Genomic DNA, 19,558 nt, shown 5'->3' on the forward strand with positions numbered 1-19,558 from the left:
GTTCTTCAATTTTAATCTCTCTGCTTCCATGACGTTATTTTTTAGAATAATAATCATTCACCCCACCGCTGTTTTGTCTGGTGGGGTATACAGATCAATTAATGACTTGCTCACTCAGGCTCTACAGTAGCAGAGCACATGATATTCACATGTGTATGCAGAATTCTACAGTTATATTAAAGAGGGAACCAGGAAATACATATGACCAAACCTTACTTGATTTCAGTTCTGTTGAAAACTGGCTGGTTTGTGACTAGAATCAATATTTATCCAACTAGCATAGATTTACATTACCTTGTGCTCAGCCCTGTGATACCTAATTGTCACTTTCCCCTTGTCTTTTCAGGTGCATTAGTGGACCAAGGCATTTTTGAGGAGCTCACGCGAGACTACCTTCCTCAGCTGTCAGAGAAGATGCAGGAGCTGGGAGTGATTTCCACCATTTCTCTCTCCTGGTTCCTCACCCTCTTCCTCAGCGTCATGCCCTTTGAGAGTGCTGTGGTCATTGTTGACTGCTTCTTCTACGAGGGTATCAAGCTTATCTTGCAGGTGTCTCTGGCCATCCTGGATGCCAACATGGAGAAGCTGCTAAACTGCTGTGATGAAGGCGAAGCCATGACTGTCCTGGGCAGGTAGCCCTCGTTACTCTTCTTTATAATTGAATGAACGGCGGGTACTTGCCCTTCCACTCTGGTGTAAAATCTTTAATATTTTTCATGCTCTCACAATCTTCATTGCTTAGCAGTTCGAACTGTCTTTACTAGATGTCACTGTGTCTCAGTGGGTCACAGCTGAGGATTCCAAATTCAGGTCAAACTGAGAAATAAGGCAGATTCAGCCCAAACTGCTGGTTATTCTAACATTAGATTATACCAATCCAGTAATAAAAATAAACTTCTGTCTCACCACACTCGTTAACAGGAAGTCAAAAATTCAGCCTCCTTAGGCATTCCATCCCTTGTCTCCCCTCCCAGACACTGTCTGATGAGTAGTTACTGAAAACCAATTTAATCAAATACAGGATTCTTCTTATCCCAAGAAATCAGCCATTTAGCCAGATCAATATATAACTCAGATCTTTCAACTCAATAATCACACTGATGCCAATCCTTTATTAACTAAAACTAAAGGTTTAATAATAAAAGAGAAAAAGAAGAAAGTTTTTGACATTAATTGATCTTGTACATACAAATAATTGCAAAATCCTTATATCAGGTTTGTAGCAGTGATGGAATAGACTGCTGGTTTGTAAAATTTCTCTGATAACTTCTGAAAGATTGGAAGGTCTTCAGTCCATAGTTCAAAATGCTCCTTTTAGTTGTAAATCCACAGTCCAGAGAATCAAGGCAGGAAAGAGGCAAAATGGAAATAGCTCAGGGGTCTTTGATCTCCTTTGCCATGTGCCTGGAAATTTACTCTCTCTGTGGAAAGCTACTGGCCGAAGATGGAGTCCAGGGTCACATGAGCATATCGTATGTCATTACATGGCTTGATGACTCTTGAGGTAACCATTGCCTGTATTCTTGCTGAGGTGTCCACAGAAAGAGCTACCTGGGCAGAGTGAGTTTCTTCTATGGCCCATTGGGAGAGCTACATGTCCTTGATGGGCCATTAATACATGGCTGTTTGGCCTTAATGTAAGTTTGACCTGGTGGGTGTTACCCAGGAATACAACACATATGTATGATGCCAATGCATAGCCAATATTCATAACTTCAGATATAAAAATGATACTTGCATGTAAACAGGATAATCATAACTTAGCAAATCATAATTTTTCCATCGATACCTTACATGACATACTTTTGTACAAGATTTGTTGCAGTTGTATAACAATGGCAATATCAATTATATAAATAGTCGTATTCAATCATACAGCATCACACTACAAAGAGAGACCCATTCTGTCCTACCCTCAGGAATCCAAAAGCATTCAGTTGACTTTCTTCTACTGCATCCAAAAAATGGGGTCTCACGATAGAAAGCTAAAGTCTGAAGAGTTCCATCATATTTCCCAAAGCCCATCCTGTCTTGATGCATCCCTGCTGTCTAGCTTGAGTTTGAAATCTGAAGGGTTTCTGGTACCAAATCTAGGGAGAATTCTGATTCACTGTCAGTACAGCTTCTAATGGAAGGAGTCTCCTAAAACCTGGTGAGGCAAATCTTTCTGTAATGTAGCAAATGTAAGAAGGCTTCCTGTAGCAAAGTGAAATGTTGATCAATTCCAAACATGCCACCACCTGCACCTTATTTTTCTGAAACTTCATTAAAAACAGGTGCTCTGAAGAATGAAATGAAAACTGATTGTACTAGAGTGAAAGAGACATTAGTGGAGCTAGGCAGGCTCGTTGGAAAGAAATAAATTATTCCAGCCAATGAGATTGACTGTCCAAAGGAAGTGGAAATAGTATGTTTAAGATCTTACTTGCTTTTTTGTTAATTCTTGAGATTGTGTTAACCCAGAGCCCTGCCTTTGTTCTCTGTTTATCCCCACAGGTACCTAGATAATGTAATTAATCGACAAAGTATTTCCCCACCTATTCCACACCTGCATGCTTTACTCACAAGTGGAGATGAGCCACCGCTTGAAATTGACATCTTTGAACTCATCAGAACATCTTATGAGGTCAGTGACGAGATTAATATTTACTTGAGTGATCTTTGCCGCATAAGGCCCAGTCCTGAATTCCTTGTGCAGCCAAGACTCATTGACTTTACTAGGGGCTTGTCTACACTTAACAGAGGATTGACGCTACAGCGATCGATGCATTGGCGGTCGATTTAGCGGGTCCAGTGAAGACCCACTAAATCAACCACAGATTGCACTCCCGGTGACTCCTGTACTCCACTGGATCAAGAAGAGCAGGGGGAGTCGATGGGAGACGCTCTCCTGTTGACATCACTTAGTGTGGACCCTACACTAGGTAGATCTAATCTATGTTGATTTAAATTACGCTATTCACATAGCTCAAATTGCGGAGCTTAGATAGAATTTTCCCTGTGGTGTAGACAAAGCCTAGGAATGTGGATTATGCAAGGAATGCAGGAGAGGGCCACTAGTCTTCATGTTAAATATGAGGGGACTTCAACTCTGTTCTTCTTCTTTTCAGACTCCATGAAATCTCACCCACCATGCTAACTAAAATTGAAAATTGATTCTCAGTGCCTACTAAAGCTGATAGGTCAGAGATTCCCTCCACTCTGTGGAGAAAAGCTTTAGACTCTTGTTTTGCATATGTGGTTAGCCAATGCCAGGGAATTGTGGAGGTAACGTAATTACTGAATATTGGAATGAAAAAGGAATATTTGGGGGATAAACTTTTGGAGAGTTGTGAGTAATGTATCTGCACCAAACTCACAGTGCCAGGTTTGGCATGCCCATGAATCCTATTCTGCGGTGTCTGTGTTGTGATGAAAGCTGGATGACTTGAAGTCTCCTAACCTGGGAGTGGTGGCAGCAGCAGCCATGAATACTGTCATGGTATAATTCCCCACTCTGAACCTTAGCATCCAAAAGATGGGGTACCAGCATGAATTCCTCTAAGCTCAATTACCAGCTTAGTACTTGTAACGCTGCCACCAAGCGGGAATTCCAGTGTCTGGTACACTCTGATCCCCCCAAAACCTTGCCCGGGGACCCCCAAGACCCAGACCCTCTGGATCCTAACACAAGGAAAGTAAACCCTTTTCCTCAGCGTTGCCTCTCCCAGGCTTCCCCTCCCTGGGTTATCCTGGAAAATCACTGTGATTCAAACTCCTTGAATCTTAAACAGAGAGGAAAATTCACCTTCCCCCCTCCTTCTCTCTCCCCCTCCCAGACGCTCCCTGAGAGAGAAAGTAATCCTAACACAGAGAAATGAACCTTTCTCTCCCCCTTCCCTCCTTTCTCTCCACCAATTCCCTGGTGAATCCAGACCCTTTCCCCTGGGGTCTCACACCAGAATAAAAAAAAATCAGGTTCTTAAACAAGAAACTTTTAATTAAAGAGAGAAAAACAGTAAAAATTATCTTTGTAAATATAAAATGGAATAGGTACAGGGTCTTGCAGCTATAGACACTGGGAATACCCTCCCAGCCTAAGTATACAAGTACAGATTAAAATCCTTTCAGCAAAATACAAATTTGAACTCCTTCCAGCCAAATACACATTTGCAAATAAAGAAGACAAACATAAGCCTAACTTGCCTTATCACCTAGTACTCACTATTCTGGACATATAAGAGACTGTATCAAAAAGATTGGAGAGAAATCTGATTGCACATCTGGTCACTCTCAGAACCCAGAGAGAACAACCAAAATCTAACAGCACACACAAAAACTTCCCTCCCTCAAGATTTGAAAGTGTCCTGTCCCCTGATTGGTCCTCTGGTCAGGTAACAGCCAGGCTCACTGATCTTGTTAACCCTTTACAGGCAAAAGAGATATGAAGTACTTCTGTTTTATTAACTCTTACTTATCTGTTTATGACAAATAAAATATGCCATATTACAGAAATAGGAGGAGTTCTCCCTGGTTCCCAACTACACTTTCCAGAAGTAACTCTTCATGGATGATGACAACAGTATATTTGCATGGGAGAAAATAGCTTATTTTTATGTTTAATTACCAGGGCAGTCATCAGTGCACACTTGACACGTCTTCTCCCTCAATGCAATGAGGAAAATTGGGAAAAGACTTAGTTTTTCAGGTGGATTTCTTTTCTCTGCTACTCTCTTTCTCTCTGTCTTCTGTCATTATCCTTTCCCTCTCCCTTCAGCTCATCCTTATGCTATTCTTCCCATGCATCTTACATTGCTTTCTAATCTCGGTTTCTCACTAATTTGTGCCTGTTTGTCTGCTCAAAGAAATTCTGTTTCTGTCATTGCACTCTCTTTCTTCAAAGCACTACTCTTTCTGACTGTTCATTCCTTCTTTTTCCTTCCTTGTTAAAGCAGCATCATCCAAATCATTTTACTTGTCTGATTAGTTCTGTTGAGAAAAAGCCCGGCCTCCTTATAGGTACATCACTCAATTTGAACATGGATTCCTAATGAGTGCTAGCACATCTCATCACATGTTCTTATACTTCCCACCCACCACTAACAAAAGAGTCTTAGCAAACCATCTTTATTGACAAAAAGGCATTTTTTCCCTTTCAGGCCACTTCTAAGGTGATTCCTGACTTGCTGAACAATATGTCATAAGAACATAAGAACGGCCGTACCAGGTCAGACCAAAGGTCCATCTAGCCCAGTATCTGTCTACTGACAGTGGCCAATGCCAGGTGCCCCAGAGGGAGTGAAGCTAACAGGCAATGATCAAGTGATCTCTCTCCTGCCATCCATCTCCATCCTCTGATGAACAGAGGCCAGGGACACCATTCTTTACCCTTCCTGGCTAATAGCCATTTATGGACTTAGCCACCACGAATTTATCCACTTCCCTTTTAAACATTGTTATAGTCCCAGCCTTCACAACCTCCTCAGGTAAGGAGTTCCACAAGTTGACTGTGCGCTGTGTGAAGAAGAACTTCCTTTTATTTGTTTTAACCCTGCTACCTATTAATTTCATTTGGTGACCCCTAGTTCTTGTATTATGGGAATAAGTAAATAACTTTTCCTTATCCACTTTCTCTACATCACTCATGATTTTATATACCTCTATCACATCCCCCCTTAGTCTCCTCTTTTCCAAGCTGAAGAGGCCTAGCCTCTTTAATCTTTCCTCATATGCGACCCTCTCCAAACCCCTAATCATTTTAGTTGCCCTTTTCTGAACCTTTTCTAGCGCTAGAATATCCTTTTTTGAGGTGAGGAGACCACATCTGTACACAGTATTCGAGATGTGGGTGTACCATGGATTTATATAAGGGCAATAAGATATTCTCTGTCTTATTCTCTATCCCCTTTTTAATGATTCCTAACATCTTGTTTGCTTTTCTGACCGCCTCTGCACACTGCGTGGACATCTTCAGAGAACTATCCACGATGACGCCAAGATCTTTTTCCTGACTCGTTGTAGCTAAATTAGCCCCCATATTATTGTATGTATAGTTGGGATTATTTTTTCCAATGTGCATCACTTTACATTTATCCACATTAAATTTCATTTGCCATTTTGTTGCTCAATCACTTAGTTTTGTGAGATCTTTTTGAAGATCTTCACAATCTGCTTTGGTCTTAACTATCTTGAATAGTTTAGTATCATCTGCAAACTTTGCCACCTCACTGTTTACCCCTTTCTCCAGATCATTTATGAATAAATTGAATAGGATTGGTCCTAGGACTGACCCCTGGGGAACACCACTAGTTACCCCTCTCCATTCTGAGAATTTACCATTTATTCCTACCCTTTGTTCCCTGTCTTTTAACCAGTTCTCAATCCATGAAAGGACCTTCCCTTTTATCCCATGACACCTTAATTTACATAAGAGCCTTTGGTGAGGGACCTTGTCAAAGGCTTTCTGGAAATCTAAGTACACTATGTCCACTGGATTCCCCTTGTCCACATGTTTGTTGACCCCTTCAAAGAACTCTGATAGATTAGTAAGACACGATTTTCCTTTACAGAAACCATGTTGACTATTGCTCAACAGTTTGTTTTTCTATGTGTCTGACTATTTTATTCTTAACTATTGTTTCTACTAATTTGCCCGGTACCGACATTAGACTTACCGGTCTGTAATTGCTGGGATCACCTCTAGAGCCCTCTTTAAATATTGGCGTTACATTAGCTAACTTCCAGTCATTGGGTACCGAAGCCGATTTAAAGGACAGGTTACAAACCTTAGTTATAGTTCCCCAACTTCATATTTGAGTTCTTTCAGAACTCTTGGGTGAATGCCATCTGGTCCCGGTAACTTGTTAATGTTGAGTTTATCAATTAATTCCAAAACCTCCTCTAGTGACACTTCAGTCTGTGACAGTTCCTCAGATTTGTCACCTACAAAAGCCGGCTCAGGTTTGGGAATCTCCCTAACATCCTCAGCCGTGAAGACTGAAGCAAAGAATCCGTTTAGTTTCTCCGCAATGACTTTATCATCTTTAAGCACTGCTTTTGTATTTTAATCGTCAAGGGGCCCCGCTGGTTATTTAGCAGGCTTCCTGCTTCTGATGTACTTAAAAAACATTTTATTACCACCTTTGGAGTTTTTGGCTAGCCGATCTTCAAACTCCTCTTTGGCTTTTCTTATTACACTCTTGCACTTAAGATGGCAGTGTTTGTGCTCCTTTCTATTTGCCTCACTAGGATTCGACTTCCACTTTTTAAAGGAAGTCTTTTTATCTCTCACTGCTTCTTTTACATGGTTGTTAAGCCACTGTGTCTCTTTTTTTAGTCCTTTTACTGTGTTTCTTAATTTGGGGTATACATTGAAGTTGGGCCTCTATTATGGTGTCTTTAAAAAGGGCCCATGCAACTTGCAGGGATTTCACTTTAGTCACTGTACCTTTTAACTTTTGTTTAACTAACCCCCTCATTTTTGTATAGTTCCCTCTTTTGAAATTAAATGCCACAGTGTTGGGCTGTTGAGGTGTTCTTCCCCCCACACGGATGTTGAATGCTGTTGTATTATGGTCACTAATTCCAAGTGGTTCTGCTATAGCTGCCTCTTGGACCAGCTCCTGCGCTCCACTCAGGATTAAATCTAGAGTTGCCTCTCCCTTTGTGGGTTCCCGTACCAGCTGCTCCATGAAACAGTCATTTAAAGTATCGAGAAATTTTATCTCTGCATTTCGTCCTGAAGTGAAATGTTCCCAGTCAATATGGAGATAATTGAACTCCCCCACTATTATTGGGTTCTTAATTTTGATAGCCTCTCTAATTTCCCTTAGCATTTCATCATCACTATTACTGTCTGGTCAGGTGGTCAATAATAGATCCCTAATGTTATATTTTTATTAGAGCGTGAAATTTCTATCCATAGCGATTCTATGGAACATGTGGATTCGCTTAAGATTTTTACTTCAATTGAATCTACATTTTCTTTCACATATAGTGCCACTCCTCCCCCTGTATGACCTGTTCTGTCCTTCCGATATATTTTGTACCCTGGAATGATTGTGTCCCATTGATTGTCCTCAGTCCACCAGATTTCTGTGATGCCTATTATATCAATATCCTCCTTTATCACAAGGCACTCTAGTTCACCCATCTTATTATTTAGACTTCTAGCATTTGTGTACAAGCACTTTAAAAACTTGTCCCTGTTTATTTGCCTGCCCTTATCTGATGTGCCAGATTCTTTTTTATGTGACTGTTTGTCATCTGATCCAGCCCTTACATTATCCTCTTCCGTCCTCTGTTCCTGACTATAACCTGGAGATTCTCTATCATCAGACTCTCCCCTAAGAGAAGTCTGTGTCCGATCCACATGCTCCTCTGCAGCAGTCGGCTTTCCCCCATCTCCTAGTTTAAAAACTGCTCTACAACCTTTTTAATGTTTAGTGCCAGCAGTCTGGTTCCACCTTGGTTTAGGTGGAGCCCATCTCTCTTGTATAGGCTCCCCCATCCCAAAAGTTTCCCCAGTTCCTAATGAACGTAAACCTCTCCTCTCTACACCATCATCTCATCCACACATTGAGACTCTGAAGCTCTTCCTGCCTACCTGGCCCTTAGCATGGAACTGGGAGCATTTCTGAGAATGCCACCATAGAGGTCCTGGATTTCAGTCTCTTCCCTAGGAGCCTAAATTTGGCTTCCAGGACACCTCTCCTACCCTTCCCTATGTCATTGGTGTACCTACATGTACCATGACCACCGGCTCCTCCCCAGCACTACACATAAGTCTGTCTAGATGCCTCGAGAGATCCGCAACCTTTGCACCAGGCAGGCACGTCACCATATGGTTCTCCCGGTCGTCACAAACCCAGCTATCTATGTTTCTAATGATCGAATCTCCCATTACTAACACCTGCCTTTTCCTAGCAACTGGAGTTCCCTCCCCCGGGGAGGTAACCTCAGTGCGAGAGGCAACCCCAGCACCATCTGGAAGGAGGGTCCCAACTATGGGAAGGTTTCCCTCTGCTCCCATTGGCTGCTTTGTTCCCTGGGCCTTTCTTCCTCCTCAACAGCACAGAGGCTGTCTATTAATATGTCACCAAATGTGGGACTTGTCTCATGGGTAGATGGGGGTAACCCAATTGCTTTTCTTCCTTGCTATAGAAATTCAGCAACTTGAAGGCAGATGACATTGAGCAGATGCGCTTTAAGCAAAGATTGAAGGTGATCCAGTCCCTGGAGGACACAGCCAAGAGGAGCGTGGTATGTAACACCTAGATTAAATGAGCTACCAGTTGGCATGTTAATGCAGCACATTTTGCTTTGAGTCCTCTGAAAATCTGCTCTGTAGCAAATCCAGGATGTGGTGACTAAAGGGATGATGGTTAATGTGGAAAATGTATCTGGTGACTTGAATAACTTCAGTTTTGCTCTCATTGATCTAGTCTAACAAGTTGGGTTGAAAAGCAGAGGAAACAGTTGAAGTGCTAAGACATGATCCTGGTAGAATTATAGGCAGATCATTGCCAGTGTGAACCACAACAGGCCTTGTAACACTTTCTACTGGTTAGAGCTGCCTGTATTTGTTACTTTTCATCTTGGTTCTTCGAGGGTTGCAAGATGGCAGATACTAATGTCCTTCCCACCCAGATGATGATGGGTGCTATGATGTTGGGAACCCACAGAGGACTGGTGCAGAGGAGAAGCATCTGCATCTTAATGCCACTTTACTCTTCTATTTGTGCCAGTTGTGAAACCTGTTCCCTTTGCCCCTCTCACTGTAGCATCCGATATAGATGTGTGATAATAGGTGCATTGGAAAGCCACAAAGTGAAACAAAGGCACTGAGGTGATGTTACTTGTTCTCACTTCCAATTACAGTGCAGTCAGAGCAGGAAACATTTAACACTCTGAGCAGCTTTTTATTGTGTTTACCCTCCTTATTCAAGGCGGGTGCGGCTGTTCTCTGTGTTAGCAGTTGCTGGCATCTTCCTGTCCTAGCAACTCAGAGATGTGAGACTGTTTTCCTTCAGTTCAAAATCACAACACTCCTTCCTCCCTATACTTTAGTCAAGTCTCTTCGCCTTTTTCATGGTATATAAAATATTGTTTCATATAGTAAGTGAATAAATTTTACAGTTTAGGAGTAATAAATAAATGTTCATTCTGTTTCTCTCTCTTACTTTAGGTCCGAGCTATATCTGGTGACATTGGTTTTTCTATGGAAGAACTAGAAGAGCTTTATATGGTGTTCAAGGTAGGAACCTGCCTCTGATACACGGAAAGATATTCAAGATTGAGTGGATGGGGAAGTAATAGCATTGTGTTTCTATCCAGAATCTGATCTGTCAGAAGCAGAAGTGGGGCTCTGGCTACTGGCTCTAGTATGTCTGATTATTTTTTTACAAAGATGATGGAAGACTGTTGACAGCATTTAAATGATATTCCTCAGGGAGAGATGCTGGCAATGTTGGAAAGGAATGTTTAGTGGCTAGAGTAGGGGACTGGGATTCAGACATCCTTGCTTTGATTCCTAGCTCCGCCACTGACTTGCTCTGATATCTTGGGCAAGTCAGTTAACCCTTCTGTGCCTCAGTTTGCCCATATTTAAAAATGGGATGATAGTTCCCTACCTCAGAGAGCAATCAGACTCAATGTTTGTGATGCCTTTGAAATACTCAGTTGCGAGATGTAGACTTACCAAAGTAAGATGGTATGACTCATTCGTAAAACTTTCATTCTCGCTTTGTGACAAGTCTTGTGTACTCAAATCTCTGCCTGAGTCTTCATCCAAATCTAAGATGCTTTTTGTTCTCCTTGAAATTAGTCTTTTTCTAGTTTGATCAAATCCTCTTCCTTCATTTCTCAGAGTTCAGCCATGATCACACATGAACTTCGGAATAAATAAGGGGAGGAGAAAAATAGATGTATGAGCAAAAGTTTCTTCTCTGGCTATGCAGTGTCTTTGTCTGTGCGGTACAACTGAGTCTCTAAGCATGAAGGTTTGTGTAACTATTAATGGTTTGACCTATTAACCCTTTCCCCTTAAAGGCAAAACACTTGACGAGCTGTTATTGGGGGAGCAGCCGCACTGCAGCCGCCCACCGAGATCAGAACTTGCCCTACCTGGAGCAGTATCGCATTGACCTGGAGCAGTTCAGAGAGCTGTTTGACAGTCTAACCCTCTGGTCCTGTGGCCTCCACACACCTGTGCTGGCAGGGCGAATGTTCCGGCTTCTAGATGAGAACAAGGACTCTCTCATTAACTTCAAGGAGTTTGTTACAGGGATGAGTAAGTGTCTTTTCTAGAGATGCTGTGGAATGTTTTAGCAATGTTTTCCACTGTTCCAAGCACATAGCCGTAGAGGGACAGTGGAATTCATCCAGGAGGGAGGGCAATGTCATTACAGAATGAGAAATGCCTTTTTGCTAAACACAGCACAGATTTCTTTCTGTACAGGAGCTGTAGCTGCAGAACTTTTCAGCTTCCCCTTGCTTGTATGGGAACTCTAGGGGTCTGTTTGATGGATCCTGTCAGCTATCGGTGACTCTTAACACTAAGGGCTGTTTATCTCATCCTTTCCCACACAGGTGGGATGTACCATGGTGACCTGACTGAGAAGCTTAAACTACTTTACAAATTGCACCTGCCTCCGGGTGAGTGATCTCTTCTCCCTCCTTGTCTCAGACAGGGCTGGCTTTAGGAAGTGCGGGGCCCAGTTCAAACTGTTTCGACGGGGCCCCAGCAGGGATAACTTAAAAAAAAACAAAAAAAAACACGCATGTAAAAAAACACATGGGACTTGTACTCACCAGGCGGTGTTCTGAGTCTTCGGCGGCGAGTCCTTCACTCACTCCAGGTCTTCAGAGGCGCCGAAGACCCAGAGCAAGTGAAGGACCCGCTGCCAAAGACCTGGAGTGAGCAAAGGACCCGCCGCCGAAGTGCCGCTGAAGACCCGAAGCGCCGCCAGGTGAGTAAAAATTAAAAAGGCGCTTCTAGCCAGGGAAGGGATTCTCACTGGGTGCAGGGCCCTCTTTGGCGCGGGGCCCGATTCGGGGGAATTGGTGGAATAGGCCTAAAGCCGGCCCAGCTCTCAGACGCCCAATTGTAGCTATAACACTGGCTGAGGAGGATCCTTATGTGTTTTGCTAGCTATTTCAATAAAGCTTTTTTGTTTATTCCCACCTACTGAGGGGAATGAGTGGATATCTTGCCTCAGTAGTTCTCACACTGATCTATGAAGAATTTGCAGATGATCTGCAGAAAGCTGGTTACATAACCAGCCTCATTTCCAGCTACTAAATTGTATTGAAAGACAGCTAAATATTTAAAAAAACCCAAAAGATTGATATATCTGAATTATCAATGTAAGTAATTGCTGTAGTTTCCACAGGGATGTTACATGATGGCAGATGGGAAGCGGAAGGTGTCTCAGTAACCTGATCATCTCTCTCTCTCTCTCTCTCTCTCTCTGCATGTACAGCTCTGATCTCAGAAGAGGCTGAGTCTGCGCTGGAGGCCACAAGTTATTTCACAGAGGATATCTCGACAGAAGGTAACATAACACCTGCTCTAACCTAAGAGATGAAGGCTGCAAGTGTTGCACAAGTCTGTGCAGTTTGAATGGTGACCCTCCAAAGCAGGGTTGATCAGTAGAAGTGTTTTAGGGATGCTTCTCATTGTTGCGTGGGGGAGATGAGTCAGTTGATGTGCTGTTTAATCTCTGCTTTTCTAGAAGAGAATTCAGCATGCTGTGAAACACTCACAGAGACTGCTGAGTAGGAACATTAATGATGCTGTCTGCTTTTACCAACCCGTCTTTCCTGTTTCCAAGTTCAGGGAGTCTCACTGTGTCTTTTTTTTTTGTTTTTTTCCCTCCTTTATGTGTGTCTCTTTGTCTGGCCCACTCTCTCTGTTTTCCCTTGGATTTACCCTGCCCTCAAACCCTCTCTCTGCTGCTCCAGTATCTCCTTTTGTCTCAGAGCTGGATTTCTTCTTGCACTGTGAGTCTCAAGGTCAGTCTCTAGGGTTTGTGCACACACTGAGCTCTTTGTTATTATGCTGAAATAATCTGCCAGCAGTGAAGCTCCATTTAAAATACCATGAAATTATTTTATTGCTACTTTCCACTTGCACTCCCTCTATACATGCAATGCTATACCTAGCACTTTGTTTGTTGGCCTCAGGTGCATTTTAGATGCTTTTCAGTACCTGTGTTTATTCTGTCTACTGCGTTACATCTCTGTTATAACCAAAGATGACTAATTTTAATTAGAGGCTTTGGCCTTGAGAAAAAGTTTGAACTATAGTTCCTCCAGTGGAATTTGGTAATGGCTATTCCCAGACATTGAAAAATTTACTTGACACCTACTAGACTGAGAACGTAGTCTACTAGCCAATGTAAAGATAGCAGTACCTTCACCAGGGCTTCTCCAGAGCCTTTCAGCTTAAAGGAAAGAAGATTTGCTACTATTTAATGTGTACTATAGTATTGTCAATCAACTTTCTATTTAATACGCTTTTTAAAATTAACTTACTACTATGGCTGATCAAATAGCAGAATAAAAGGATTAAGTATATTATTTGATAAATTTCACTAACTTATTAGCCAAATAAGGTATGACCCTCTACAGAGCTGGTTGAATAACCATGTCAAATAAATTACTCAAATAATATTGCTGACATTTGAATAATATATTTATCTAATAATGTTCCATCATCTTTGTGTATTTAATTTCTCTTTCTTTTGTTGTATCTTCTTTCCTTTCCCGGGGCTCATTCCACTTTTTCTTTCCTATAATAGATCATGGGGCTTAGTTAACTTCCATGTCTATTTCATCTCATTCTTATCTCTCTCTTTCTTCCTTTCCCCATATTGTGCTCTTTTCTTACCTATCCCTTTGTACCATATTTCTCTTTGCCCACTTATCCCATCAGTCTCTCCTTCTCTCTCTTTCCTTTCCTGCCCCTGCTCACCCCTATTCATTCACAGGCTGTGTATATGCTAACACTTTTCATCAAACTTCTACCATTGCTAACGTCAAGCTGTCCTGTGGTAGCTCAAGCACATGAATAACAAGCTCAAGGCAGACTGTTAAGAAGCAGGGCACAAACCCCACATTGGTTGTGAGTTCTGCACTTGGATTTCACTAACCTATTATCAAGTGTGAACTCCTCAAGTACTATACAGCCTTAACCTGGAGTCACAGACAGTCCCCTTGGGTACCCCACTCTATCTTGCCACCCAGCTAAGCTTACCTTTGTGATCGATGGTCCCTTACACCAAGTACTACGGCAATATTCAGGTTATTCCCAGTCCCAAGGGACCAGTCAGTTACTCCAGGTCAATTGCACCTTAGATCTCACACCAAAGACAACACTTGTAGCCAATCCTATAACAAACCATCTAAGGATTTATTAACTAGGAAAAGGAAACGAGAGTTATTTACAAGGTTAAAGCAGGTAAACACATTCACACAAATGAGTTCCACTGTTTCAGAAGATAACTGAAGCTTCTATAATATGCAAGTTCTATATGTCCCGTAGGGCTAACCCAGGCCAAGCGCTGGGGATCTTTTGCTTATGCTTACTAGTACTTGCTCCCTCAGAGTCTAAGCAGCATAAAAGATACAGTTGCTCCTTGTTACCGCCTTTTATTGCTTCCCCGCCTTCTGCTTCACATTGCAAGTTTAGCTGTTGGGAGGAATTCAATTGCATGTGTACTCTTCAGCTGGGGATGAGGAGAGCAATCAACAGTTTTTTGTCCTCTGATGTTCCACAGTGGTTTGTCTAGTGTTTATGGGCCTTCTTTTTTTGGACGGGAGATAACACCTCCTGTGGCAAGCTTGTATTTCACACTTGGTATTGCTTCTCTCCTGTCTGGTAATTTACAGTTACATATATATTATCTTATGACATAGGATATAGATATTATAAGTGAGATTAATGCATGCAGCAGTTTACAAGCATTCCATAAAGTCTAAACTCATTTTTATAACTAAGGCCTATTTTAACTCACTAACACATGGGTGAGCCAGACTGGTTCCAGTCATGTATTTGTCAGTGTTCAGTTGAAACCTAGGGACCTTGGCATGAACTGGCACCACATCTACCACCTGTTGAGCTGCACCAGTGGAAAAAATTAAGAAAACTGCTATTTTAGACCATGTCATAAGGCTTGGAAATTTTAGGAGACATCTCTCACAACCCAAGGACTTCACTTTCCAAATATGAGTAACAAGTAACCTTTGGAACCACCGGGCTTATGAACTTTTTAAAATGTAAACTCACATTCTGCAAACTTGATACTCACCTGGAAAAGCTTCTTACTTATTGTGTGCAAGTAGATTTTTCAAGTTGTGGCTCTTTCAGTTCTGCTGTAGGGGAATGGTATAGGAAAACTAGCCCTAATTTTATTAAAAATACTCAGTCGAGTACCATATTGGACATGTAAGTTGTCTTGTATTCATTGCACACTGTGCAGTAAATAGGATATTCGTTGAGTCACTTTTTTTCTAATATCAATGTTTGTTTAGAAGCAGCTACTCAGGAAGACAGAGGAGAGAGAAATGAGGATTCCAAAGAAAAAGGTAGCTAACTAACTATTCCCTTATATGGACAAGTAGTAGCCTCCCTGGCATTTCCCAGTTTTGTCATTCATGTAATGTCAAGTTTTTTAACTCCTACCCCTTTACCCTAGCATGGGAAACCTCTCAAGACTTCGCTCATGGAAAGAGGCACAATGTAATGTGGTCAAGGGAATTTTTATGCCTTCCTGATTCTGGTGTTGTAACATCCTCCCTGAAAGGATCTTGATGTGCTAGGGAGGCCTTAACTCACCAGCCATCAACTGCAGAATTGCAAAATTTACAGAAGAGCAGAGTTTATTTCATAACTGCCAAGCTGATTGCAGCAGTGTTAGTTGTGCTTCTCTGCATCACATCAGAAAAACTGTCTAAAAGCAGAGTGCCCTTTCCTGTAGGTCTCATCTCCCGAGTCCTGTCAGTGAAACCCTCTAAAACAGTATTCTTGCCAACACAGAGGGTATGTATACACTACAGTATTATTCCGATTTTACAGAAACCAGTTTTGTAAAACAGATTGTATAAAGTCGAGTGCACGCGGCCACACTAAGCACATTAATTCGGCGGTGTGACTCCATGTACCGAGGCTGGCATCGATTTCCGGAGCGTTGCACTGTGGGTAGTTATCCTGTAGCTATCCCATAGTTCCCGCAGTCTCCCCCGCCCATTGGAATTCTGGGTTGAGATCCCAATGCATGATAGTGCAAAAACAGTGTCATGGGTGATTATGGGTAAATGTCGTCACTCAATCCTTCCTCCGTGAAAGCAACGGCAGACAATCATTTCGCGCCCTTTTTCCACTGGATTGCCCTGGCAGACGCCATAGCATGGCAACCATGGAGCCTGTTTTGCCTTTTGTCACTGTCACCGTATGTGTACCGGATGCTGCTGACAGAGGCGGAACTGCAGTGCTACACAGCAGCATTCATTTGCCTTTGCAAGGTAGCAAAGATGGTTATTGCACCATCTGTCATTGTAAATTGGCGATGAGATGATGGTTATCATTTTGCACTGTTTGCAATTGGAAATTGATGATGATGGTTATCAATCCTTTTGTACCGTCTGCTGCTGTCATGGGTGCTCCTGGCTGGCCTCGCTGAGGTCGGCTGGGGACGCATGGACAAATATGGGAATGACTCCCCGGGTCATTCCTTTCTTTCTATTTTTAGACAAAATATAGTCAGTCCTGCCTAGAATATGGGGCAAGTGTACTAGAGAACCAGAGAGCACAGCCGCTCCGTGTCAGAGCTCCAGAGATCCCGCAGAAATTATGAGCTGCATGCTATTCTAGGAGGTGCCCCTGCAACAACCCCACCCATTGCTTCCCTCCTCCCCCAACCCTCCTGGGCTACCCTGGCAGTGTCCCCCCATTTGTGTGATGAAGTAATAAACAATGCAGGAATAAGAAACACTGCCTTTTTAGCGAGATAAAATGAGGAGAAGGCAGCCTCCCACTGCTGTGATAGTCCAGGGAGTACAGAATCTTTTCTTTAGACATGAATGAATTCTCAGAATGGAGAGGGGTAACTAGTGGTGTTCCCCAGGGGTCAGTTCTAGGACCAACCCTATTCAATTTATTCGTAAATGATCTGGAGAAAGGGGTAAACAGTGAGGTGGCAAAGTTTGCAGATGATACTAAACTATTCAAGATAGTTAAGACCAAAGCAGATTGTGAAGAACTTCAAAAAGATCTAACAAAACTAAATGATTGGGCAACAAAATGGCAGATGAAATTTAATGTGGATAAATGTAAAGTGATGCACATTGGAAAAAATAATCCCAACTATACATACAATAATATGGGGGCTAATTTAGCTACAATGAGTCAGGAAAAAGATCTTGGCGTCATCGTGGATAGTTCTCTGAAGATGTCCACGCAGTGTGCAGAGGCGGTCAAAAAAGCAAACAAGATGTTAGGAATCATTAAAAAGGGGATAGAGAATAAGACAGAGAATATCTTATTGCCCTTATATAAATCCATGGTACACCCACATCTCGAATAATGTATACAGATGTGGTCTCCTCACCTCAAAAAAGATATTCTAGCGCTGGAAAAGGTTCAGAAAAGGGCAACTAAAATGATGAGGGGTTTGGAGAGGGTCGCATATGAGGAAAGATTAAAGAGGCTAGGCCTCTTCAGCTGGAAAAGAGGAGACTAAGGGGGGATATGATAGAGGTATATAAAATCATGAGTGATGTAGAGAAAGTGGATAAGGAAAAGTTATTTACTTATTCCCATAATACAAGAACTAGGGGTCACCAAATGAAATTAATAGGTAGCAGGTTTAAAACAAATAAAAGGAAGTTCTTCTTCACACAGCGCACAGTCAACTTGTGGAACTCCTTATCTGAGGAGGTTGTGAAGGCTGGGACTATAACAATGTTTAAAAGGGAAGTGGATAAATTCATGGTGTTTAAGTCCATAAATGGCTATTAGCCAGGATGGGTAAGGAATGGTGTCCCTAGCCTCTGTTCATCAGAGGATGGAGATGGATGGCAGGAGAGAGATCACTTGATCATTGCCTGTTAGCTTCACTCCCTCTGGGGCACCTGGTATTGGCCACTGTCAGTAGACGGATACTGGGCTAGATGGAACTTTGGTCTGACCTGGTATGGCCGTTCTTATGTTCTTATGAAAGGGGGTGGGGGGGGCTGATGGAGCTCAGCCTCCAGCTGCTATGATGAGGACGGTTACCAAGCCTTTTTTACCATCTGCTGGGAATGACCAGAAGTCATTCCCATTTTCACCCAGGCGCCCCTGGCCAACCTCACTGAGGCCAGCCAGGAGCACTCACAGGATGATGAGGACGGTTTTCCACCATTTTGCACCGTCTGCCATCAGGAAAGGAAGGGGAGAGGATGCTGCTGTTCAGCACCGCATCTACCAGCAGCATGCAGTAGACATATGGTGACATTGAAAAAAGGCGACAAACTATTTTTTTTCCCTTTTCTTTCTCGGGGGAGGGGAGGTAAATTGACGAGATATACCCTGAACCACCCCGGACAATGTTTTTGACCTTTCAGGCATTGGGAGCTCAGCCAAGAATGCATATACTTTTTGGAGACTGCAGGGACTGTGGAATAGCTGGAGTCCTCAGTCCCCCCTCCCACCCTCCATGAGCGTCCATTTGATTCTTTGGCTTTCCGTTACGCTTGTCACGCAGCACTGTGCTGAGTCCCTGCTGTGGCCTCTGCCTATCATAGCCTGGAGATTTTTTCAAATGCTTTGTCATTTCGTATTCTGTAACGGAGCTCTGATGGAACAGATTTGTCTCCCCATACAGCAATCAGATCCAGTATCTCCCGTACGGTCCATGCTGGAGCTCTTTTTGGATTTGGGACTGCATCGCCACCCGTGTTGATCAGAGCTCCACACTAGGCAAACAGGAAATAAAATTCAAAAGTTCGCGGGGCTTTTCCTGTCAACCTGGCCAGTGCATCTGAGTTCAGATTGCTTTCCAGAGCGGTCACAATGGTGCACTGTGGGATACTGCTCGGAGGCCAATACCGTCGAATTGCGGCCACACTAACCCTAATCTGACATGGCAATACCGATTTCAGTGCTACTCCCCTCGTCGGGGAGGAGTACAGAAATCGGTTTAAAGAGCCCTTTATATCGATATAAAGGGCTTCGTTGTGTGGACGGGTGCAGGGTTAATTCGGTTTAACGCTGCTAAATTTGGTTTAAACACGTAGTGTAGACCAGGCCAGAATCATGGAAATGTAGGGCTGGAAGGGACGTCAAGAGATCATCGAGTTCAGCCCCCTTGCACTGAGGCACGACCAAGTAAACCGAGACAGTGCCTGACACGTGTGTGTCCAGCCTGTTCTTAAAAACTTCCAGTGATTCTACAACGTCCCTTAGAAGCCTTTTCCAGTGCTTAACTACCCTTATAATTAGAACATTTTTTCTAACCTAAATCTCCCTTGCTGCAGATTAAACTGATTACTTTTTGTCCATCCTTCAGTGAACATGGAGAATAATTGATAAATTTTT

General features: G+C 42.7%; 1 protein-coding gene across 6 annotated transcripts in view; it reads left to right on the plus strand.

The window, feature by feature from the left end:
- TBC1D9B (TBC1 domain family member 9B) overlaps positions 1 to 19,558 on the plus strand; it is a 46,841-nt gene that overhangs the window by 22,915 nt on the left and 4,368 nt on the right. For 4 of the 6 annotated variants that reach the window (XM_050961504.1, XM_050961507.1, XM_050961503.1 and 1 more), the window contains 9 exons: positions 347 to 632; positions 2,497 to 2,626; positions 9,142 to 9,240; positions 10,166 to 10,234; positions 11,029 to 11,269; positions 11,569 to 11,634; positions 12,462 to 12,533; positions 12,943 to 12,993; positions 15,514 to 15,567. In XM_050961504.1, coding sequence (XP_050817461.1) covers positions 347 to 632; positions 2,497 to 2,626; positions 9,142 to 9,240; positions 10,166 to 10,234; positions 11,029 to 11,269; positions 11,569 to 11,634; positions 12,462 to 12,533; positions 12,943 to 12,993; positions 15,514 to 15,567 — 1,068 coding nt within the window. The remainder of the gene's footprint in view (positions 1 to 346; positions 633 to 2,496; positions 2,627 to 9,141; positions 9,241 to 10,165; positions 10,235 to 11,028; positions 11,270 to 11,568; positions 11,635 to 12,461; positions 12,534 to 12,942; positions 12,994 to 15,513; positions 15,568 to 19,558) is intronic. The other 2 variants (XM_050961506.1, XM_050961505.1) reach the window with 1 other exon arrangement.

The sequence above is a fragment of the Gopherus flavomarginatus genome, chromosome 7 (genome assembly GCF_025201925.1).
Source record: "Gopherus flavomarginatus isolate rGopFla2 chromosome 7, rGopFla2.mat.asm, whole genome shotgun sequence".
In the NCBI taxonomy this organism is placed as follows: Eukaryota; Metazoa; Chordata; order Testudines; family Testudinidae; genus Gopherus; species Gopherus flavomarginatus.